General features: G+C 49.2%; 1 protein-coding gene across 2 annotated transcripts; it reads left to right on the forward strand.

Annotated features, from left to right (window-relative positions):
- Positions 1-647: 647 nt before the first annotated feature.
- On the forward strand, positions 648-22,709 carry DNAJA1 (DnaJ heat shock protein family (Hsp40) member A1). 2 transcript variants are annotated; one of them, XM_073346029.1, is made up of 9 exons: positions 648-789; positions 1,685-1,826; positions 1,935-2,112; positions 2,347-2,451; positions 2,668-2,895; positions 6,496-6,610; positions 18,635-18,750; positions 20,687-20,787; positions 21,384-22,709. In XM_073346029.1, the coding sequence occupies exons 2-9, from the start codon at positions 1,695-1,697 to the stop codon at positions 21,600-21,602; spliced, it is 1,194 nt and encodes a 397-aa protein (XP_073202130.1). In that variant the 5' UTR covers positions 648-789; positions 1,685-1,694; the 3' UTR covers positions 21,603-22,709. The 2 variants fall into 2 exon arrangements, with proteins under 2 accessions (XP_073202130.1, XP_073202131.1); XM_073346030.1 differs by lacking the exon at positions 1,685-1,826 and having other exon boundaries at positions 701-789.
- The last annotated feature ends 2,749 nt before the right edge of the window (positions 22,710-25,458 follow it).

Consider the following 25,458-nt stretch of genomic DNA (forward strand, 5'->3'; position numbering starts at 1 on the left):
TCACCTCCCCCCATCCCCCCTCCCTCCTCACCTCCCCAGCCCCCCCTCTCCTCCCCCACTTCACCCTTCCCATCCCCCCTCCTCACCTCCCCAGCCCCCCCCTCTCCTCCCCCACTTCACCCTTCCCCATCCCCCCTCTCCTCCCCCTCCTCACCTCCCCCCATCCCCCCCTCCCTCCTCACCTCCCCAGCCCCCCCTCTCCTCCCCCACTTCACCCTTCCCATCCCCCCCTCACCCCGCCCCCAGCTCTCCCTCCTCACCTCTCCCAGGCCCCCTCCTCACCTCCCCCACTTCACCCCTCCCGCCCCCACCCCGTCACCCCTCTCCTCACCCCCCCTCCACTAGGCCTAGGCCCCAGCCCCCTCTTCACACGGCCCCGACCCTCCTCCTTCTCACCCTCCAGCCCCCACCCCGGTTACAAACCCCCCCCAACGCCCGCCGGGGCAGGGGCAGAGCCAGCCAGTCACCCTCTCGTTGCCATCGTCAGACGCCGGCGCGTGCCTCGCGCGGCATGCTGGGAGCTGTAGTCTCGCGGGCCGGCCCCGGAGGGACGAGGAGAGGTCACGGGCTGCGATTGGCTCGCGGCTCCTCTCTCCGCCCCCGCGTTCCTTTCCCGTCGGTGATTCGTCCTGGCAACCGAGGGGGCGGGACTTCCGGGGCGAGGCTTCGCCAGCGACAAAACTCCCCGGATGCGTTGCGGCAGAGACCGGCTTGGAAAGAACTTTCTAGAACAGCCAGGCGCGGCGAGCGCAGCCGAGACCGGAGCCCGCCCAGCCCCCGCCGCCGCCGGTGAGTGGCAGCTGCACCGCACACCCCCCTCCCCGCCGCCGCCGCCACCGCTCCCATCCCGGCCCCGCACCTCCCGGGCCCCCGCCGCTCCCCCCGGCCCGGCGCCCCGCACCTCCCGGCGCCCCGCACCTCCCCGGCCCCCGCCGCTCCCCCCGGGCCCCGCACCCCCCGGGCCGCTCCCCTCCCCCCGGGCCGGCGCCCCGCACCTCCCGGCGTCCCGCACCTCCCGGGCCGCTCCCCTCCCCCCGGGCCGGCGCCCCGCACCTCCCGGCCCCCGCCGCTCCCCCCCGGCCGGCGCCCCGCACCTCCCGGGCCCCCGCCGCTCCCCCCGGCCCGGCGCCCCGCACCTCCCGGCGCCCCGCACCTCCCCGGCCCCCGCCGCTCCTCCCGGGCCCCGCACCTCCCGGGCCGCTCCCCTCCCCCCGGGCCGGCGCCCCGCACCTCCCGGCGTCCCGCACCCCCCGGGCCCCGCACCTCCCGGGCCGCTCCCCCTCCCCTCCCCCCCGGGCCCCGCACCTCCCGGGCCGCTCCCCCTCCCCTCCCCCCCGGGCCCCGCACCTCCCGGGCCGCTCCCCCTCCCCTCCCCCCCGGGCCCCGCACCTCCCGGGCCGCTCCCCCTCCCCTCCCCCCCGGGCCCCGCACCTCCCGGGCCGCTCCCCCTCCCCTCCCCCCCGGGCCCCGCACCTCCCGGGCCGCTCCCCCTCCCCTCCCCCCCGGGCCCCGCACCTCCCGGGCCGCTCCCCCTCCCCTCCCCCCCGGGCCCCGCACCTCCCGGGCCGCTCCCCCTCCCCTCCCCCCCGGGCCCCGCACCTCCCGGGCCGCTCCCCCTCCCCTCCCCCCCGGGCCCCGCACCTCCCGGGCCCGCGTGCCGGGGGCTCACGCTCGGTTCCCGCAGGCCGCCCGCCATGGTGAAGGAGACCACGTACTACGACGTGCTGGGGGTGAAGCCCGGCGCGTCGCAGGAGGAGCTGAAGAAGGCCTACCGCAAGCTGGCGCTGAAATACCACCCCGACAAGAACCCCAACGAGGGCGAGAAGGCAAGTGGCGCGGGGGGGGGTAACTCTCCGGGGGGGGTCCCAGGGCTCGTGTCGGGCGGCTGCTGGCGAGTCGCCGTGTTAACGCGCCTTCCGACCTGTCTCCTCCAGTTCAAGCAGATTTCCCAAGCCTATGAGGTACTCTCCGATCCCAAGAAGAGGGACTTGTACGACAAAGGTGGCGAACAGGCTATTAAAGAGGGTGGTGCTGGCAGTGGTTTCGGGTCACCCATGGATATTTTTGATATGTTCTTTGGAGGAGGCGGAAGAATGCAGAGAGAGAGGAGAGGTAATTTGTCTGTTTCTGTGATACTACCTAAAGTGACCCTTTACTGTGGAAGTGTTTCCTGTAGAATATGTAACTGTTCAGAGTATGGCGTAAGATTACGGACGCTCACTTCTGTAAAACATTTACAAACTAAACAGCGTTGTCAATGCTGTGCAACAGTGTCTAAGATTATTAGAAACAGTATCTGGTTCCAAGCGAATGACATGTCAGGTAAAACCTTTTTACTCTTTACAGGTAAAAATGTTGTTCATCAGTTGTCAGTAACTTTGGAAGACTTATATAATGGTGCAACAAGAAAACTGGCTCTGCAGAAGAATGTGATCTGTGACAAATGTGAAGGTATGTTAATGTTCACTGTTGGATTTTTATAATCTAAATGTTTTTCAGATAACTGCATATTGGAATTAAAAGTTCATTCAGGTTAAAAGAAACCCTGGATTTAGATGAACTTAACTCTATTTCTAGGTAAATTGTAAACGTACTTCTAGTTTTAAGTTCCTTTTTTAGCGAGAAAACACAATCAGTTCTAATTAGACTTTGCTGTCTTGTCATCAGGCCGAGGTGGTAAGAAAGGTGCAGTAGAATGCTGTCCCAATTGCAGAGGTACAGGCATGCAAATACGAATTCACCAGATAGGACCCGGAATGGTTCAGCAAATCCAGTCTGTGTGCATGGAATGCCAGGGACATGGGGAGCGTATCAGTCCTAAGGACAGGTGTAAAAGCTGCATTGGAAGGAAGATTGTTCGAGAGAAGAAGATTCTAGAAGTTCATATTGATAAAGGTAATGTCTTCAAGGAGAATTTGGCTGATTTTTGTAATATCTTGATCACGGGTACTCAAACTGGGGGTCAGGGCCCCGCAGGGGGTCACGAGGTTATTACATGGGGGTTTGCGAGCTGTCAGCCACCCCCCCCCCCCCCGCTTTGCCTCCAGCATTTTAATGGTGTTAACTATATCAAGTGTTTTTAATGTATGGGGAGGGGTTGTACTCAGAGGCTTGGTATGTGAAAGGGGTTACCAGTACAAAAGTCTGGGAACCCCTGCTCTAAATAGATTTGTATTAACCTTGGATTTGCATGATACAAATTTCAGTAATTGAAAAAGAGCTTTTACCCAGTGGCAGTGTTACCTCCATGTTAAAATGTGTAGCAATAGTAGCGCATATAGCTTACTATTAAATGATAAAACCTGCGCAGAGCTCTAAAGGGTAGACTTGGCTTCAGATACGCACAGCTTGATGGCTAATGGTGGAAATTACTGCTCACTTCTTTAGTAAGCATTAACTTGACTACACCTAGTGCCATGTTAGTTGCATATTGATTACTGGATATGCAAACTGGATTGATTCATGGTGAAGAGAAACTGACAAGCAGACTAATATGCCAGAATGCTGACTAATTACTGACACTGGTTAAAATCAAGCAAGTGGAACGCTTGGTGATGAGTTAAGTTGCTTTAGTATTACCCCTTCAGGAATTCTGTGGACAATATTTTAAAATCCTCAATAAAAAAATACGGAGGCTCCAGCATGGCAGTGGGGAACACAGCCGCCTGGCTGCATGGAGGTGGGAGATCGTCCTGCAGTCCCCATTTTCTCTCCTTTCCTTCCCCCTCCCAGACAGGGACTCAGCAGTGAGGCTGCACTTGACCCTGACACAGTGCAAGAGCTGGGCCTGCCCCAGGAACACCCTGGGGCCCTGCCTCTCTGCGCCAGGTCTAGGCAGGCAGGCTCAGCCCAGCAGGATCAATATTTGGAGGGTTTAGCATGGAGCAGTTTTAGTGCTGGCGACTCAGTGGGGGATCTGGATTCACATAGGCTTGTTGGCGCTGCACAGGCAATGGGGCTCTGCAAGGGGGTCCAGGTGAAAGTGGGGAAGGGGGCTGCTGCTGCCAGGGGGATACTGCATGTAAGGCTGCTTCTTCCGTTTCCCCTCCCCTCGTTACCTTTTTCTCCCACCTGTGCCCTGCTGCAGGCATTCACCATTGTACAGAAACAGGATGGCTCCCAGCACAGAGAAGGGGGGCTTGACCGGCGCTAGGACCCAGAGGCAGTGTCCAGCTGCAGAGTCAGCTAGCCTTTGTGGAACCCTCTTTTTCACCTGGGCAGCTCTGTGTGCATGCAGAAATGGGGGTGGGGGACAGTGGCACATGACCCTGTATGCCTCCCCAAAGTGCGCCATGAGCATCCCCAGCCCTATGCCCCCCATGTAGACTTACCTCTCTACTGGCTGCTCCAGACACCAGAAGCCCCACTGGCATGTGTTCATTTTTGCAGCTTCTGTTTGCTTCCTTGTCACTTCTGTGGGGAAGCAAATAAATTTGTGGGGGTGGTGCAGAATTCCCCCAGGAGTATAATGTTTCCACTAGTCTTGAGGTTTGCACAAATCCTGGTCATTCTGCTGTATCTCTGTAAGAACAGATCTGCTAAAGTTGTGGTGTAAAAACAATTCTAAGTCTGTAATGCTTAGAACTCAATCTATTAAGCCATCCTAACAGTCTTGCTCCAGGTGCTACTGACCTACATTAACTTTGCCAGATATTGTTCAAGCCAACCAGCAGAGTTCACTACAAACAACTCTCTTCAGAGGTAGGGGATGGGGAAAGGCCATATTGTGCAGCAGATGCAAGAAGCTTCTAGTGCTGAATAGGCCTTGTCAAAAGCTGATCAGTACTGGCTGTGGAAGAATTTGGGCAGTCAGATGTTAACAGCTTGACAAGCATGCAGCACACCCCAACTGGCTGAAGTGCCTGACCCTCCCAGTAATTTCATTCTACATCTACACTTGAAGTCTCTGTAATATGCCTAGAATTTTAAAGGAGGGAGAATATTGAAGCCACAGTTACGGGTGGGGAGGAGGAGAGCAGAAGTTGGCAGTAAGGTACATGCAACACTTCCAGGATCTAGTATCTTCATCTTGAATGATTCAGACCTAAATATGTCCTGATTAACATGGTTGAAGTATGCAGGCCTCCAGGGTGCAGAGTGCTTTTCCTTAGTGCCTAAGGGAGTTGAACGCCTTTTGACAATACTATCCTTAATCTCTACACTGTTGCCATAGCTTTACAATTTGGCTGTTTGCTGTCTACTCAGCTGGGTGTTAGTAATCTAGTATGAAGTCCTAAAACACATGCTTAAATTACTGTAGGATTCCACTTCCTTGCACTTGATTACAATTCTTTTCTGTGCTTGACTATTGTTTCTAGACTGATGGTCCATGCACTGAGACAAGGTAGGTGAGGTAATATCTTAATGGACCAACTTCTGAGAGGGTGAGACAGGCTTTCACGTTTACACAGAGCTTTTTTCAGGCATATACATCTCCATGCACTGTTTTGTAGACACTTCAAAGACTACTTGTTTACTTATATCCTGCTCCTTCCCATTGACCTAGCAGCTGGACAAGCAGATACCAAAAGCATGGTTTCTCTGGGGGTTTGGTGGAGGTGCTCAGGCCCTGCCCCCACCACTCCTATTCCCCCACCTATTCCCACCCTGTTCTGCCCGCTCCTCCCCCTTCCTCCAGTGCTCCTTGTTGTCAAAAGCTGAAGCATGGTGGGTGGGAGGGAGGTGATCTGGCAGCTGGTGAGTGCTGAGCACCTACTATATATAGGTTTCAGAGTAGCAGCCGTGTTGGTCTGTATTTGCAAAAAGAAAAGGAGTACTTGTGGCACCAAATAAATTGGTTAGTCTCTAAGGTGCCACAAGTACTCCTTTTCTTTCTACTATATATATATATATATTTTCACCCCCTCCCCCGTGGGTGCTCTGTGATCAAGAGACTATTCCACCAGTCTTGAAATGAGGAGACTTGGATAACTAAATCAGAAGAAGCCGGGTGTTAGCCCCAAAAGGAAAGACCTGCCTGGTTGTGTAGTAGTAGCTTTTTGATGTGAGAGAACTGGAGGTCTTATGAAGAGGATTTCCTATTTACATACTTGCAGCTTCAAAATCATGCTTAACCCCAGTAGCTCTGCAGCAGCTATGTACAAAACAGCCAGTAGGTGGAAATACAAGGAGGCTTTAAGCAAACCACTTGGGACTGTGATGGTGGTAAGTAGTCATCTCAGCTATTCTTCTGATTTCATCAAGGAATGACCTTTATAGGTGGCAATCCTGACTAGAATTGGGCTGCTTGACAACTAGCTGAGAGGGCCCAGCAGTTCAATATGCTGCCATAGCCTAGATTGCCTTCATGCAGGGCTCTGGAAATGTAGCTGGTTAGTCATGTGTAGTGCTTTGAGGGGGACAGGGGGAAGTAGATGCAATATCAGAACCTACCAATTCCAACTGTTTTTTGTAGCACAAGTTACAGCCTGCTAAAGTGATACTATTTTTGTACTGTAGCTATTTCAATTCTAATTACATGTGCCTTTGCAATAGGAATGAAGGATGGTCAGAAGATAACATTCCATGGGGAAGGGGACCAAGAACCAGGACTAGAGCCAGGAGACATCATTATTGTCTTGGATCAAAAAGACCATTCTACATTTACAAGGTAAAGATCTAGCTGAAAGACCTACACTCACAAGCTTGAGATGTTTCTGTGTTGTCCAGAAACTTCATACATCTAAACTCAACCAGTGCTATCCAGCTAGATTTCAATTGCTCTAAGCTGGTTTATAGAGTTGGATGAACGCTTGGCTTATTCTTTTAGAGCAGTGGTCCCCAAAGTGTGGAGGAACACTGGGGGGTGGGGGAGCATGTAGTGTGGCCCTGGCTGCTGCTGAGCCAACTGTGCAGTAAAGGGGGACACAGACAGATTCTATTACAGGGGGTGGGGCACATGACAGGAAAAGTTTCAGCACCACTACCGAGTCTCTGAATATTTGCAGAGATACCTGTTCAATTAGTCTTATAGCTGGCATTGCACTTGTTGCTTTGCAGATGTAAGATCTCTCCAAATGGCTTCTAGACAAACCAAAGAGTGGGTAGTTGGGAGTAGGATATTACAAAAATCGAGGTCAGAATCATGAGTTTTCCTGAATGTTCAGCACGTGCCTTCATGCTGACTTGCTGTGAATATCTGCAGTGATTATTGCAAGATGTTATCAAATCTACTCCATTACCTGTATTTTCAAGCTGCTACTTTGCTCAGCCATAGCTGTTAGACAACCAAGCCTGGTTTCAAGAAAGATGAAACTTAAAACTTCAGGTCTGTCTTTCTCCGTGTGGATCCTGCTTATGGTGCCCATGCTCATCAAACTTCCAAGATTAGAATCTTCTGACAGGCACTACCTCAGACAATGCTGATGTACTGCCTGTCTCTCTGCCCCCCTCCTGAGGGCGTATTAGGCAGAGCAGCCCCAACCGCCTTTTGGTTGCTCTTACCAGTGGCAGGGAGATGAAACTCAGTGGTGTCTGCCTGGTACCCTGTAATATCTTTTTAAATCAATTTTGTAAATACTAACACTATATTAGTTCAGGGGTTTTCTACTGCCTCCGATGCATCCAGGCAGGGCAGAGTTGAGCAGTGCTGTAAGGGCAACTCAGTGCTGTATTATTCTAAACTGAGCACAAAGCCTGTTGATCAGCTTCCTAGCCTGTCCAGGGTTCTTTACGTTACTCAGTTCCACAGGGTGTTGCAAAGTCCACTCTGGCACTTGCAGAATTCTCAGTGGGTCAGACTCCCTCATGTTTGGTCTGGTACTGTTTCCAGGGTTCTTATGCTACTGGCAGACTTCTTACTATTGACATTTCACCCCTGGCACCAACCCCAGTACGAATGCCACCAAAAATTAATCTTTTTTGGTACAGTATTCACCTATCCTACCACTGAGGTCAGCACTAACCCCTAGAACAGATTTGCTGTTCATATTCTCCTACACACTCTGCAGAATCAGATCCTTCACCAGACATCCCCCTCCATCCAGGTTTTCATGATGTAGGGCAATTTACAGCTCACCCTCAATCATGCCAGCCAACTTCAGGGGTTAACTCAGGCTCCTAAATCCCCCAGAGCATGTTGACATCCCTTAGCAGACATCACCTTGGGCATCAGGGTCTCCTCAATCTAATCCCTTCAGCTTCCCACCCTTGCCTCATTGGACATTCTGGGGGCCCATCTGGACACTGTTGGAGCTGCTTTTGCTCCTCTTGCAAATGACCCCTTTCCCGCTAGGTGCTGTGTTTGATCACCAAGTAGATCTCTCAAGGTACTGCAAGAAAAAGTGGAGGCCAAGGCTCAGGAGGAAGGATAGAAAGGAGAATCCTTTCAGTCCCTCTCAGCTGACTACTCCTAAGAATCCATCTTCCTTTTCACTGAATTACATGTTAATTTTACAGAGTTACTTGCTCCAATGCCATCTGACCACTTCAAACCCTTCCAGGAGTTGCTGGGAAGGATTGCAGACACTCTGGACACAATTATCTGTAGTGCAAGAAGAAGCACATAATTAGAATGGAGGATGTTATACCTTCCAGGCACATTGGCAGTGTCAAATGAAGGTGATCTAGACCCTGCTAAACCTGTGGCAGACTCCTGCTGCTATACCTTCAGTGCTGAAACAGACAAGAGACCAAGTCCCTCGAGCAACTTGAATATTTTGTCTGTATCCAGCTTCTGGCTTGCTAGTGGTATCTGCAGCACAAGAGAAATCCAGGCTAGGACCGCCTAAAGCCATCCCTAATAACACCCCTCCAAGAGATCTTTTAATCAAAAAGACTTACTCAGTATCGCTTCAACTGCAGATGGCCACTAGTCAAGCCATAAATGACTGTTCAACCTGGCAGAGAAGTGTCATCCTTGACAAGCTCCCACAGAAATCTGAGATCCATCATTTAGGAAACTATTAGTAGCTGAACCCTGTTCCAAGCACCTCTGGGTAGAGCTGGGTGAAACTTTTTAGATGAAGAATTTATTTGCTGCAAATATGTAGTTCCAGTCAACTTGACAGTATTGGCAAATCTGATGCAAATTTGCCAGGTAGCTTCACCAAAACTCTGAGGTTACAGTCACGTAGATATTGATGATTCCCTTTGTCCCAATGGTCAGGGCACTCAGCTTGGTTTGAATCCTCTCTCTGGAGCAGGGACTTGAAGTTGGGCCTCACCATCCCAGGTGAGTGCCCTAACCACCAGGCTATAGTCACTTTCTCTCGTCCTGTTACTGTTCCATTTTCTATAAGGTAGAATAGATTCAATAGGAGATGGTGAGAGCCCCATAGAATGCCCTATAGCTTGGTGGTTGGGTCACTCACCTTGAAGGGAACTGGGATTGTTTAGTCTGCAGAAGAGAAGAATGAGGGAGTATTTGGTAGCTGCTTTCAACTGCCTGAAAGGGGGTTCCAAAGAGGATGAACCTAGACTGTTCTCAAGGGTACTAGAAGACAAAACAAGGAGTAATGGTCTCAAGTTGCAGTGGTGGAAGTTTAGGTTGGATATTAGGAAAAACTTTTTCACTAGAAGGGTGGTGAAGCACTGGAATGCGTTACCTAGGGAGGTGGTGTGGTGAAGTCTCCTTCCTTAGAGGTTTTTAAGGTCAGACTTGACAAAGCCCTGGCTGGGATGATTTAGTTGGGGATAGCTCCTGCTTTGAGCAGAGGGTTGGACTAGATGACCTTATGAGGTCCCTTCCAACCCTGAGATTCTATGAACGGGTAGGGGAAAGACCTGGGTTTAAATCCCTACTCCAGGGCCCCAACCACTGGGCTAAATTATAAGGTGGGCACCACAACCATTACCTCTTCTAGCCTTTTTGTCAATCAAATACTCTAAAAGTGCCCGGAAACAAATGATTTGGGGTCAAATAGCATGTTCTGTTTACCCATAAGACTTCTGACCTCACCAAAAAACCTGTAATTTTTGAATTTGGTTTGATCTGAACAAAACCTTTTTTTTTTATGGAGTTGCCGGAGTGGCAAACAGTTGTTTTCTGGGATTTTTTGGGCCTGGCTTCAGCCATGTGTATCTCAGATTAAAACAGCCCATTCCATGACTACAGCCATCACCACAATAAGGGCATCCTGTTTACAATCCACAGGGATTCTAGAGAAGTCCAAACAACTATCAACAATGTTTTAATTGAATGACAAGCTATTAGCTCCTGCAAGGATGACTTATGTACCCTAAAGGAGCACAGGGCCTGCTGTCAGGAGAAAACGTCATGTATCCAGGCTAGTTCAGACAGAACTTTCTCCCGTTGGCACCAGATGGTGCTGATTATTCAAAGTCTCACTTTTCCCTCAGATAGCTCCCTCCCTTCCCAGCAGCTGGCTTCTTAGTTGGGTTCAGAGCTATGTATCAGTCCAACTAGAGCATCCTATGTCTACCCCATTTTTGGTTCCTGCATTTCCCATTTTTCTCACCCATGGTCTGGGATTGCTACAGACCAGTGGATAACATACATCTCCTTTAATCTCCAGTTCCACTCCTGGCCACTCACCTCCCTAGTTCCCTGATCTTCTTAAGGGACCCACCTTGCATGACAAACTGAGGGATTGTTGATGTGGAATCCTTACAACATAAGTGCTCAGGAGTTCAGAGGGAACTGGTACTTATATCCCCAAAAGAACAAGGGATGCATCTTGTGCTGGACCTGAGATGACTACACAAACATACAGTGCACTTACATGATGACTTTTGACAGACCTCCCCTCCACTCTCCCCAAGGCTGGTTAAGGTCTGTTTACAAACCCATCAAACAGTGTATGGACACTCACTTCATGGTCCAAGTAGGAGTACCAGTTTCCCTAAACTGGATGATGACCTTGATGGTGTGCAAGGGGTACCATTCTGTAATCTGTACCTTACCTCAGACTGGAACACTGATTACAGATGCATCCATGGCAGGTTGGAGAGGCCCATCTAAACCACCTGCAAGTTCAATACATGTAATTTTGGGAAAAAATCCTCAAGCCATTTCAGTGTGCTGTAATTCCATACAAGTGGACTACCCTGCAGAGCTTTTGTACTGCTACTGGAAGGAACTACTGTACAGATCTGACAGACAGCACCTCTACAATGTATATCCACAGGTGGGGGTGCCAACTTGTCCCTCCTCCCCAAATTGTCAGGAAGCAATCGTCCTGTGAGGGTGGTTCGACCTTCACACATCTTAGCTCCATGGCATGTCACCTACCAGGAACAAACAGTGGAACAGATTTCTTCACCAGGCACGACTCAGCCAGCCATTAATGGTTACTGGAGACTTGTTCTCAAGCCTAGCAGATAACTCCTTGTGACAGAGTAAGGTTAGGAAGATGGCAAGCCAGTCCTTGGTCTCAAAAAGTTGAGAAACACTGATCTAGACCTGTTTGTTGTAAACAGGTACAACAGTGCCCACAAGTTCTGCTCCAGGGCTGGTGATAAGGATGCCTTCCTCATTCCTTGGTCTCAAGGTCTTCTCTACCTTTCCTTTTTTTTCCTCCATTGCCATGGCTCAGAAGGAAGATCCATCAGACTTGCCAGCAGAGTAATTATCCTAGCTTCTTGCTGGACCAAACAGCAACCCGTGGGCTGACTGCATCCATCCACACAGCCACCAACTTCTCTCCCCAGTCTGCCAGACTTATTCTGGGAAACTAGGGGACATTCTCCATCTAGGCCCATCTGACTGCTTGGAAATTGGCTCCCTACAGACAGGGACTGCTTTACAGTGATCCAATAAATACTTGCATAGAGCAGGAAGCCCTCTACAGATCAAAGGAGAAAAGTTCGTCTGGACTTCACAGCACTGATGCTTTAGAAGCCCCTATTCCTGAGATTTTTTTAGCTTGAATTGAAGGACATGGTCATCTGGCTTCATTACTGATTCTATCAGAATTTGTTTTGCTGCAATTTCAGCATGCCATCCCCAGTACAAGCTTTTATGGTGACTGGTTCTGGCCCATCCACTCATTTGTGTCTCTTCCTTGGGACCTGTATGTAGTTCTTATGGAACCTCCTTTGAACTTTCATTGAACCGCTCTCTCCACCATCTTGCGTTCAAACCAGCCTTTTTCTTGGCTGTCCTGCCTAACAGAGGAGTTAATAGTATTCAAGCACTGTTGGCAGACTCTCTCATGCTGTTTTCCGTAGGGGTATGATGATGCTGAGATCCCTGAAGTTCCTCACCAGCATGCTGTTTGATTTTCACTTAAATCAAACTGTCAGACTCCTTGCTGTCCTCAAATGAGGAAGGGGCTGAACACGTAGACATTTCCAGAGCCCGCCTTTCCTTCAAGTGATTGCTCATGCCCACTCAACTTAGTTGTGCATCCTCACACCGGTGCCGCCAGTTTTTTCCCTCCGCAGTATCCCTAGGGGACTAGCTCTGGTGCCCCCTGGAGTGGCGCGCACATGCTGCAGCATATAGAGCCCACCAGCCCCATCCACCCTCAGTTCCTTCTTGCTGCAAGTGACCATGCATGGAACTGGTTCCGCTACAGCTAGCGCTGTTGCTTCTCGTTCGTTCGAACACATTTACCTCATTCACATGGGGGGTGGCTTCCCTCTAGTGTTAGTTTCCTTATTCATTAGAGACTTTAAGCCCTGTGACGGCTATAAAAGGCCCATGCCCATTAGCAATCCACAGTGGTTTACGATGATTGGGTGACGGTCATATTAAGTGCAGAATCTGTAAGTCCTTCAAGCCCAGAATGAAGGAGCATGACATTCGCTTGAAAGCACTTCTTAGTTTGCCCTTACCGTGATGCCAGAGCAGCACTCCAATTCAGCACTGAGCTCAGTGACCTCGGTGCGTAGCACCCCACCGATCCCCTTCTGTGGCTCCAGCCAAGAAGCCTAGGAATATGGGGCAAGGAAGGCCTCCAGCTTCCTGGAAGGGAAAGGAAAAGTCTGAGGTGTACCAAGCCTGGTCTCGGGCACCTCTTCACCCCCTCAGGATCTTGGACCCCAATTCAGGTCAAGCAGTGTAGCCCAGCCTGCTCCCCGCCAGCTACCCCAGATAGCAACAGGTCCTCGTGAGCTACAGGTACCATCCATACTGGAGGCCCTGCAAGCGGCGCAAGAGATTGTCCCTCCTGGTGCTACCCACTCCAGTCCCTGCAGGGTACTGTCACTGGGTAAACCTGCATTTGGACCACCACAGCCTACACCTTTATGGCAACACTCCCTGTCACACGGGACGTCCTTCCAACAGTCGCCCTTTTGCAGCTGATATGCTTCTGACAGTGATTGGGGCCACAAAGCTTCTGGTTTCTGGACCTCAGACAAGGGCAGAGAGGCTCAAGGCATGGCTGACTGGTGACCAGGCACAGACCTTTGGAGGCTTGCGCTCCCCTGGCAGGAGTTTCAGAGTCTGCGCCCAGAGTCTTCGCGGGACTGTTAATGCTTCGGGAACAAGTCAGGGGACCAACGGACCATGGCCAGTCCCCCAGGGCAGCATCACCACATGCAGCTGCATCTTCACAATGCCCAGCTCACTCTGGTTTCCCAATCCTGCTCCACATCCCAGTACCGCTTGTCAAGTGTGAGGCATAGATTACCGGCCCCGGAGCTGTCGCAGATCCACCAGTCGCCTAGGTTCCGATCCAGACGCTTGTTGAGCGACCGGTACTGATCAGGACAGAGCCACCACTCACCCCCATCTTGGTCACAGGAGAGTGATCACTTGGGCTCTAGCTCAGGTTCAGAGTAAGGTTCCCTAGCTGCAGGACAAGCTCAGATACCTATGGTGCAGACTAAGTCAACGGCACTGCAGCCAGTACAGTGGTACCCATGGGGATTCACTCAACCCTCCCAGGCCACCCGCTCAGTATCCAGAGAGACTGGCTACCTCCCTCTTCTGTGCTGCTGCCCCCCCCCCCCTCAGTTCAAGAGGCCTCGACTGCAGGCACAGGAGGAAGTGGGTGAGCAAGCCCCCGGACCACTTCTGGTTGCGGAGGACCGACCCCTTGGTCCTGGTTTTCTCCTCCTAGTCGTCAGACAAGGCTATAGCAAGGGCTCCCTCCACTGATTCCCCCAGGATGATGCTAAGGCGCATCAGCAGCTGTTAGAGGGTCACCGCGAACGTGGGTCTCCAGCCTGAGGAGTTAGAGGAGCCTGCAGACTCCTTTGATCTCTGCTCTGTAGCTTTGCCCCTACATGAGGGGGTTGTGAAAATTACAAATGCCCTCTGGCAAACCTCCTCCTCCTTATCTCAGATCTCCAAGAGGGCAGAGCGCAAGAACTTTGTGCCATCCAAGTACAAGTACCTTTTTATACTCCCCCTGCTCCAATTCCCTAGTGGTAGAGGCAGGGTCAACCAGCGACTACCCCTAAGAATAAAGACTCAAGGAGACTAGACTTGTTTGGGCGTCAAGTTTTATTCTGCCTCCAGTCTACAGTTGCGGATGGCCAACCATCAGGCCCTCCTAGACTGCTATGATTCTAATATGAGGGCTCAACTGGGGCCAGAGCAACACTCCAGGCAGCGTTGGACATGGTGGACACTGCCACCCATACCATGGCATCCGTCATCTCATTGTTCAGGGCTTCTCTTCTCTGGTCTTTCCTCAGAGGCTCAGCAGTCAGTGCAAGACCACCTTTTCCACAGGCACGCCCTGTTCGCAGAACAGACCCACAATAAACTCTGGCCTGAGAGATTCCCACAGGACCATGAAAACACTGGGCCTGTATGTCCCCGGCCCTTCCTGCAAGCGGTTTAAGCCGCAGCAGCCTCGGAGCCAGGGGAGCCACCCGAGCCAGGATCCTCCTCATAAAATATCCATAAAGAGGCAGCCTGGCTACCACCCTCTGTCTACATCCTAGATGGGCTCAACCTGCAGTAAGCAGACTGGCAAGCGCCCATTTTGAGGGTATACCCAAGGGCAACCTACCAGGCTGTTCCCCAGATCCTTCCTCCCCTGTTTACCAACTGCCTTTCTTCCTTCCCTGTGTGGGCGTCTATAACATCAGACCAATGGGTCCTCAATATGGTAGTGCAGGGTTACACCCTTCAGTTACTTCCCCCCCCCCCCGCCCCTTCTCACCCTGTCCCTCTTCAGGGACTCTTCTCGTGCAGGAGGTAGAGGGACTGCTACAGCTGGATGCGGTGGAGGTAGTTCCTGTGGAGTACAGAAACAAGGGGTTAATTCCGATACTTTTTAATCCTCAAGGCCAAGGGTGGTCTGCAGCCCATACTAGACCTGCAGGGCTTGAACTGCTATTTAGCGAAACTGAAGTTCCACATGGTCTTCCTGCCCTCCATCAACCCCTCCCTGGATCTGGGAGACTGGTTCTCTGCCCTCGATCTGAATGATGCGTACTTCCATATCGCCATCTTTGAGGGACACAGACGCTTCCGGTTCACAGTAGGTCCTGACCACTATCCGTTTGCAGTCCTTCTGTTTTGGCCTAGCGACAGCATCACGGGTATTTACCAAGTGCACATCAGTGGTGGTGGCTTACCTCAGACATCAGGGAATCCAGATCTACCTGTACCTTGATGACTGCTCATCAAGGGCAACCCCAGGTCCAAGGGACGTCGCAGTGCTGCTGGCCATGTGCTGTCGGCTCGGCCTGTGGTGAATGACACAATCCACGTTCGTTTGGGTATAGAGGATAGAGTTAATCGGAGTGGTGCTCAACTCAACCTGTGCCGGGGCGTTCCTGTCGCTGGAGACATTCAGGGCATTAGCAGACCTCATCATGGAAGTTTCCATGTCCAGGTTTGCCTGTACCTCCTAGGTCACATGGTGGCATGTACATATGTTGCGCGTGCTATGCCAGGCTCTGGATGTGACCCCTGCAGCAATGGCTGACTGTCTACTCCCAGTCCAGGCCACCTGGAAAAGGTGGTCACCGTTCCCGCAACAATACTCACCTCACCCCAGGAATGTCCTGGAAGGAGTCCCCTTTGACAGCACTGCCCACTCAGTCAAGTTCTTGGATGCCTCGGATCTTGGTTGCAGGGCGCACCTCAACAATCTCCAGACCCAGGGTACGTGGTTCCCAGTAGAGATGACGTTACACATAAACATCTAAGAGTTCAGGGCAGTCTGCAGGGCATGCACAGTCTTCCTTCCTCACCTGTCTGAGTCTTGATGGACAACACAGCCTCGATTGTCTATCAACAGACAGGGAGGAGCTTGATCCTCTGCCCTGTGCCAAGAGGCACTCAGTCTTTGGGACTTGTGCATCAACCACAGTATCAGTCTAGAAGCATGTCACCTCCTGGGGATCAAGAACACATTAGTGGATCACCTAAGCTGGGACTTCTCCTCTCACCATGAGTGGGTGCTCCACCATGAGGTAGCCTGCTTGGTCTTCCAGAGGTGGGAATATCCCCAAATGGATCTGTTCGTCACCAGCAAAGCAAGAAATGCTACCACTTCTGCTTCAGATGGGGTCTGGGCAAGGGCTCCCTCTCCAATGCCTTTCTTCTGTCCTGGATGGGAAGCCTGATGTACGTGCTCCCCCCAATCCCACTTGTCAGTAGGGTCCTGGCAGAAGTCAAGAGAGACAGGGCCAAAGTTACCATGATCACCCCAGCGTGGATGCCCCAGCATTGGTTTAGCATGCTGTTGAGCTTGGCAGCAGTCCCCTGTGGCCCCTGCTGGACTGACCAGACCTATTGTCACAGGACCGCGGTCGCCTCTTGCACCCCAACCTTATGTCTCTCCATCCCATGGCACGGATATTGCATTGATGACCCCCTGAAGAATGGACCTGTTCAGAGGAGGTCCAGCAGGTCCTCCTGGGGAGTAAAAAACCCTGGACTAGACAGACCTTTCTGGAAAGTGGACAAGACTTTTCCACTGGGTGGCCAAACGGGGCATCTCCCCTTCGCATTCTTCAGTGCAGTTGATCTCTGCCTTTCATCCACCCGTCCAGGGCAGACTGTGTTTTCCCATGACATGACATGATGGCCAGGTTCCTCAGAGGTATCGAGACCTTTTTCCTCAAGTCCAGTCCCACAACGGGATCTCAGCTTGGTTCTGTCCAGGCTCACAGGCCTAGCCTTTGGCCTCCTGCTTCCTGTCTCACCTATCGTGGAAGGTAGCTTTTCTGGTGGCAGTGACATTGGCGAGGCAAGTCTCCAAGCTGCAAGCCCTGACTTCGTAACTGCCTTCCAGCGGCCTTCTATAAGGACAGGGTCCAGCTCCAGCCCCATCCGGCTTTCCTTCCCAAGGAGGAGTCCACTTTCCACATGTGCCCGGACATCTTCTTTCCGGTCTTCTGCCCTAAGCCCTATGAGACTAGTGAAGAGAGGCGCTTTGAACATAAGGGCCCTGGCTTTCTACCTAGATCGGACAAAACCTTTCTGTAGGTCGACTTAGCTTTTCATCTCTACAGCTGATAGAAATCCTCTGTGTGGACACCAGGAGGCTCTTCATCTTAACTAGATTCTCTTGCATAAAAGCTTGTTACAAGCTGGCGGGGGCCCCACTGCCGCCAATTGTCAGAGCCCACTCGACTAGAGCGCAGGCATCCTCGCTGGCCTCCGGCACATGTTCCAATCCAGGACGTCTGTAAAGCCGCAGCATGGTCCTCAGTACACGGTTTCATGGCCCCCATGTCATCATGCAGCAGGCCAGGGACAACACGGGGTTTGGCACAGCTGTGTTGCAATCTACATGTCCATGAACTCCTTACCCACCTCCATGGGTACTGTTTGGAGTCCCCTAAGTTGAATGAACGTGAGCAATCACTAGAAGAAGACAGATACTTTTTTCTGTAACTGGTGTTCTTCGAGATGTGTTGCTCATGTCCATTCCACAATCTGCTCTCCTTCCCCACTGTTGGAGTTTCCAGCGAGAAGGAACTGAGGATGGAGGGGGCCAGTGGCTTTCTATTTATTTGGGGATTGAGCGGAATCCACCCTGACAGACTTGGAACTTACTGATCTTACAATAACTGATTCAGGAATTCTCCATATGGATTTTATGTCCACCCTCCATCGCAGCTCCTTCAGAGTCCATCTCTGCTTTGAGATTCTGGATTAGCCAGAGAGCTGAGGTGGCTGGGGCTGCTATGCCTGTTACCCCCTTGGGTGGGGGAGCTCAAGCACAAAGGGTGTGTAGGTGTGGCTCCAGCAGACGCTGCTAGCCAAAAGATTCTGATCTCACATGCCTGAGGTGCATGCACGCCAAGTGGGATCTACAGACAAAACAGCTAAAAAAGCCGTTTCTGTAAGGTAGCGGTTTTTCCCCTGAGCACCAGCCATCAGTGCAAGTAGAACAAAATGAGCAGCAGTGGCGGTCCTTTAATTTAAAGAGAACCATCACCACACTGCTGTAAGCATGTTGAAATCCTCCATGGCTCTTTAACAGTTTAGCCAGTTGTAGCATACTTGTCTTTCCCCAAATTTGGCATAGGGCAGACAATAGGAGTGTATGCAATCTAGTCACTCATGTGGGAGTAGAGCTAATTGGGTCTTTTGTCCTGGCCAAAGCCAAGTTAGTCTCTTGAGTGGTATACAGCTTCTTTATAATCTTCCTATAATTAATCTGTGTGGGTAGGGAAGGGTGGACTAATTTCTGGAATAAAATCCAATTTCTGCAAAGACCTACTAGGCAGTTCTAGTGTTAAAGATTTTTTCCAAAATCTTCAGAGCTCTCTTGCATGTGATGTATTTATTCAAATGTAAACTGTTCTGTAGGCGAGGTGAAGACCTGTTCCTGTCCATGGACATACAGCTGGTTGAGGCACTGTGTGGCTTTCAGAAACCTATTGCAACGCTGGATAACAGAACTATAATTATTACGTCTCATCCTGGTAAGTGTTTAAAAGTATTGCTGTTAAGCTTGTGCAGCTAGCAACATTATCCTTGAGTTCTCCAGTTGCATAGTAAAGGGACTAAAAGAGCATTTCAAGTAATAGTATTGGTTTAAAGTATTAACTTGGGCCAGAAAGTGTAAATCTCTGTCTTTTATACTGTAAAAACACTCTCCTTGAAAAGATTAAGTTTTAACTAGTATGTCCTGGTGGATGAGTTATTGGATTAATAACTCAAACTAATGAAAGATGCGACTTGTACATCAGGGTGTAACTTTCATAACTAACTGCACTCCACTCAGCAACAGATAAGACTCTCTCTCATGCACGGCTGTTTGTAACTTAACTTGACTAGATATGTGGGGGGAATTTAAGAAGGCCCCAACTCCTGTGAAAACTGGAGTTCTTGAGCTCAGAATTCATGGAATAGTGTCTGTTCAGTCAGAACACACTGCATAAGAGGGCTTCTTTCAGGATGCATGAACACACAATTGCATATGTATGCAGTGGTGGTGTAGCTGTGTCGGCCCGGGGATATTAGAGACAAGGTGCGTGAGCTATTACTGTATTGGATGAACTTCTCTTGGTAAGACAAGCTTTTGAGCTTCACAGAGCTCTTCAGGTCTGGGAAACGTACTCAGTGTCACAGCTAAATACAAAATTGAACAGATACTTTTAGCATAACCACTTATGTTAAAACTAAGTTAAATATGTCCTAAGGGAAGATGATGTGGCCTGTTACTACCCATGTAGTCGTAGGTAAGGCTGTGAGTCTGTCATGGATTCTGTAATTTCCTGGGACTTTTGCAGCAGCCAGTGTCCCTGACCCCAGGACCACTGAGGTGGTCTCCTACCATCACCACAGCACCAGTGGCGGTCCCGGGCCGCATGCCGCTGTCCCAGAGCACTGCAGTGCCCTGGCCCTGCCTCTCCGCTCCTCTTCTGCCCCCCAGCACCAAGATTCAGTCAGGGATATATCGTACAGGTCATGAGCCATGACTTTTACCAAAAACACCCATGACTAAGGCTAAGTGTCACAGAGGTCATGGAAGTCACAGAATCTCATCAGAAGCAAGCACCCGACAGACCAAGACACCAACTTAAAGCAACACCAGACACAACCAGAACAGATGTATGACAGCCCCCACAGCACCCCTTTCGAGATAGAGGGGTCCTACACATGCCTATCACATGTGGAGTACCTCATTCAGTGCACCGACTGCCCCGATGACACCTGTGTAGATGAAACCAATCAATCACTACATTCAAATGAACTCTCACAGTAAAATGATAGACACAAACGCCCTGTCATCTGTGGGTGAGCACTTCTCACAAAGCGATCACTTTATCTGACCATTAGTCGTCCACAAAGGACACCTGCACAACACCCTCAAAAGATGAGCTTGGGAGCTTAAATTCATAACTCTGCTAGACATTGAAAATCAGATTGGTTAGACACTATATTTGTAGCTTATTACAACAATCTGTAACTCACTAACTCTTTTTACCCTATGACTACAGGGGTGTTAACAGGCCACTTCACCTTGAATGATCCCTTAGAATATGTGCTATCTGTTTGATCTTCTATTTAGCTGTGACACTCAGAGTACCTTTCCCTGACCTGAAGAAGAGATCTGTGTGGCTTGAAAGCTTGTCTCTCACCAACAGAAGTTGGTCCAATAGAAGGTTACTTCACCCACCTTGTGTCTCCAATCACATTATATAGCCTTTTAAGACCACTTCTGGGTAGAGGAGAGTTGGCATTACCATTTACAGGCAACCAGGTTTTTAGCAGCCTTTTATGAAGGGGGGCCTGGATCAGTATAGTTTCATGAATGTTAGCCCAGAAAACATGGTGTGAAAGGGAGTTGAGGGGAGATCACATAAATGTAGCAACTATAACAGCTTGTCTTCTGTGTCTGGGTTTTTGCTTTAGGTCAGATCGTCAAGCATGGAGATATCAAATGTGTGCTGAACGAGGGTATGCCAATTTATCGCAGACCGTATGAAAAAGGGCGCCTGATCATGGAGTTCAAGGTAAGAGTTCAGGCAGCTGTGATAGTTAAACATGGCTCAGCACTGAACATGGTGGAAACCTGTCAGGTTAAAGTTGACTTCTATTTCTAAGGGGGACAAGAAGACAGGCACTCAGTCTTTGCTTGTTTCTGCCTTCAGTTCTGCCAAAGGCTGTGTAAACTAATCCAATATACAGGGTTATGCTGCTTAGAATAAGCTGAAATACTGACATTTTAAAAATAACTGCCTCAAATAGCTTGGAGAGGATCTTAAATGTGGACACTTTTTTCTTTGGAAACTACTTTATTGGAACAGTCATCTTGTAGGCAAAACATAGTGCATAGAGAGAGATCTGGAAAACCTGATAATGGAAGGCAGCCAGATTGTATGAGAGGTTTGACAAAAGTAAAAATGCATTCTACTTGCTAGCTTGTTTTTTTGTTTTATCCCTTGGGGAAACTTGGGAGCCTAGAGCTACTGAAAGAGCCCTAGGATTCTGCTACAAGCTGATGCTTGTAGGAGCAAGATAGCACACGCCTCTCAAAGCAGTAATACTGTGCGGTGGAGAAAAAACTGTTAGACTGTTCATGAATGGCCATCCTTACTGATTTTTTCAGGTAAACTTCCCAGAGTGTGGCTTCCTCTCTTCTGATAAGCTCTGTCTATTGGAAAAACTTCTACCTGCAAGGAAGGAAGTGGAAGAAACTGAAGAAATGGATCAGGTAGAGCTGGTGGACTTTGACCCTTCTCAAGAAAGAAGACAGCACTACAATGGAGAAGCCTATGAAGATGATGAGCATCATCCTAGAGGTGGTGTTCAGTGTCAGACATCTTAAAATGGCCAGTGAATAACCATTGTGATGCTTGTTTTGTATGCATTAGTGAGTGAGTGAAGACCTACAAGCAGCTCACTCGCTCCTTGCTATTGTTTTTGTTTTAATATTCAACCATAGTTGTGTTTTTTTAAAACAAGTTAATGAATAAAATATTAGAAAACCACACACTGACTTTGCAATTTATGTAAAGTTCAGGGTGCAAGCTCAGCTGAAGTTGACCAATGAAGTCAGCTACCCCTGGCAGCTTGTCTTTATTTCAGGCCTTGTAATTCTTGTATTTTAATTGTATGCAAATGCACTGGCTTAGATTAAGATTGTGTGGTGGTCTTTTAGATTCTATGCCCTGTTAATGAAGTATACCCAAGTATTTATTTATAGTTCATGTTAAGATCAGTGAAAGTTTCTGTTCTAATCAGACTGTAGAACATAACCTGTGACTGTTTTGGACTTGTACTGCTATTCATCAAATCAGGACTTGCTCTAATGCAGCTGCACAGTGCTGTACTGATTACCTCACTCTGACAAGGATGTGGTCCATCTTCATATGCCCACTTAAACTCCGGCAGATGCACCAGCTCCCTCAGCCTGCTGGATTTGAGATTTTTACAGATCCTTTTGCCTGCCCGCTTCATTCTTTTGTGACCCACTAGTGGATTACAAGTGAAGCTTCCTGCTGTTATAAGCACAGGCAACTTGTCAGGCACTAGTGAACAGTGGGACAGCACTAACGTGCCTAATTAAGGAGAGCTAGAATTTTAACCCCATAGTCCTTATTTGTGAGTGAGGCAAGCAGAACAGCTGAGCTTGCTATTCTAAATCCCTAAAGTAGTCTCTGCCTACTGATGTGAAGTTTGACCTCCAACTTGATGCATTAAGTTAGAGGAAGTACCACAGACTCAGTACTGGGGAGTGAAGGTGAAAGGTATATGACCCTGTATAAGGAATTTAATATTAACCAGAAGAGTGGATGACCAATTGAGAGTCCAGTATTTGTATCAAAGTTCTCATCTTTCTGTGTGCATAATCTTAATCTAATTCTTGAAAGACTCTGTATTGTTCCAGTTATTGTAGGCAAAACTTTTCCAATATAATTACAAAACTGTTCAATGGCTCCTAAGACTATTTTGTGTTATAATGTTAGTCTACTTTCAGGCTGCTTTTGGGGGCTGAAGGGGGGAAATGCACAAAGTTTCTTAAAAGGGCTGCATTCAACTCAAGTCACGTGTATTGAAATATGAAGTTGCACATTTTAGTCAAACTACCTACTTAAAATACCCTAGACACAAGGTGGGTGAGGTAATATATTTTGTTGGACTAACTTCTTTTGGTGTTCTTGCCCCCTGTTGTCTTCAGATTTGTTTTTTTCACAAATCTAGCAGATTTACTAATAGTGGCTGGTTTCAGAGTAGCAGCCGTGTTAGTCTGTATTCGCAAAAAGAAAAGGAGGACTTGTGGCACCTCAGACTAACCAATTTATTTGAGCATAAGCTTTCGTGAGCTACAGCTCACTTCATCGAATGCATTTAGTGGAAAATACAGTGGGGAGATTTATATACACAGAGACCATGAAACAATGGGTGTTACCATACACACTGTAACGAGAGTGATCACTTAAGATGAGCTGTTATCTCCTTGTAGAGGTCCAGTAATTGTAGGCCCACTCAGTTGTCTGTTATAGAGGAATTCCATTACAGTTAATGGAGAAGGGTGTTGTATGGTTGTCTGACAACTATACGCTTCGGGAAAATTTCCTTGCCCCACAGCACTGGAAAGACATTCCATGCTAGTGAAGCGAGCAGTGTACCTCACAGGTGTGAGCAGGGGCACTGCAGCCTCATCACACAAGCTGGCTGCGGGTGGGTACTTACACTTCGGATGGCTTTCAGCACAAAGCGGAAAAACGTTTCAGCCATTGCTGCAGTAGCTCTCGGCGCATAATAAATGCAGTGGCAAGAGGCTTGCTGTGGGGTAAGACGGTAAACAAGCCACCATGCAATAACCTGGAGAAAACGTACTTGTCTCCTCCATAGGTGAATCTAAAGGTGGTGGTTTTGCTCCACAGCTCTTTCTCCTGTAAGAGATGGTGTATTAATCACTCGTTGGCTTAACTACATATTTCACAGGAACATATTCCTCTTTAATGCCCTCTGGTAAGGGGAAAAGTTCAGTGCAATGATACATTTGCTGTTTAGTAGCTTAGTTTAAAAACTAAACCCCACTTTTTCAGTCTAGGACAAAGTTTGGGAGGCCAGAGACTTAAATTTTTCTACACAACTTTTCTCCCAGGATTTCCTTTGTGACCATGGGTAACTCAGCCTAAGTGTACAGAATAAGAGACTTGATTTTTTTTTGTAATGTTCCTTGAGCTTCTCAGAGGGACTCTGTAGAAAGGCAAATATTTAAAATTAAAGCTCCAGGCACTACCTGTCTGATGAAAAATGGCAGGTGTATTTTTTGCTGATCTCTAGCTGAGTGTTTCCCAGGGAAAATTTTTTTCCACTTAAGCTGTTCACTTTGCATATTCTATGCATTCCTTCCTTCCTTTTGCATCACCAGCAATACAATATTCTGCAGCTCCAATTCCAGCCACAGTCAAACCTGCCAAACTACTTGTTCATACACACAAGTGAGGGCAGCCTTCTGACTCACCTGTGGGAATGTGACGAACAATTCTGTTGATGCAGGAGACGGAACGGAATCAATTTCCTTCCTCATGGCTGCAGCATTTCAAGGAATAAAAATTTATCATAGAAGCTAGGATATAGTGTTTCGACTACACACAGGACACTTACAAAGTTACAAGTTTAGTCACTTCTGCTTCGTAACCTAGTGAAGCAGTGTTAAGAGAGGGGTGGGTACTTGAAACCTCTTCGGGAGAGTAATGAGTCACCGTGTGACCCTAAACTAGTGTTCTGTTTTCCCCAAACTGCCTGAAAATATCCAGCTATCCTCTCCATAATCCATGCTAATCTCCAGTTGTGCCCACATTTGCAGTTTCCTTCAGTGTTTTAATCCCCTACATTTGAGAGCCTAGAACTGCAGCAGCTGTCCATCTCTGCTTTGTGATGAGTGAATTCCTTCCCCACCCATCAAATTTGCTGTCTTTTATGAGAGAAGATAATGGGTCCAAGTCTCCAGCCTTTACACGTTACAGCCTCTTTTTCAATTATTACAGTAAACTCAAACCCTTCGGAGCCCTCCTCAACTTTCTCTCTACTTGACTATCAAGCTCCCTTACTGTGCAAGCTATTCCTATTGCTACGACTTCCTATTAACTCTGTTCCCTGGCAACTGGAGCTGATGAGGTCTGCTGGCTAAATCATGGGACTGGACTTCAGGAGAGTTCAAGTCCCAGCTCTACCACTGATCACCTGTGGGACCTTGGGTAAGTCAGTTCCTACTTGCTTCCCCTTCCAGCTTGTTCCTGTTGCTTCTATTTAGATCATAAGCTCTTTGGAGCATGGACTGCATGGTTTTTGTACTGCACCTAGTAGTATGGACAGCCCCATTCTTAGCTGCCGTAACTGCTCTAAATAATGTCACCAGTGATTTCCTTTTGGCCAAATGTAAGGGCCTGCTCTCCTTTCTACACACTGCCACTTTTAGTACAGTTGATCACTCTGTAGGCTTTTGCAATTCCACGTGCACTCGGTGTTCTCCTACCCTCAATCACTCATTCAGTGTTTTGTGCTTCTGTTCTTTCTCAGGGTTCTGGGCCCTTCTCTTCCTGGACTACTTGCATCAGCATAGACGGCTTTCCCCTGTCTGTTCGCACATCTGTTTTTTGACACCCAAAGCTGGTTGTCTTGCTGCTTGCATTACAAAGATGAATGGAAGGTCCTGGTCACCCTTCGCT

The sequence above is a fragment of the Lepidochelys kempii genome, chromosome 5 (assembly GCF_965140285.1).
Source record: "Lepidochelys kempii isolate rLepKem1 chromosome 5, rLepKem1.hap1, whole genome shotgun sequence".
Taxonomy (NCBI): domain Eukaryota; kingdom Metazoa; phylum Chordata; order Testudines; family Cheloniidae; genus Lepidochelys; species Lepidochelys kempii.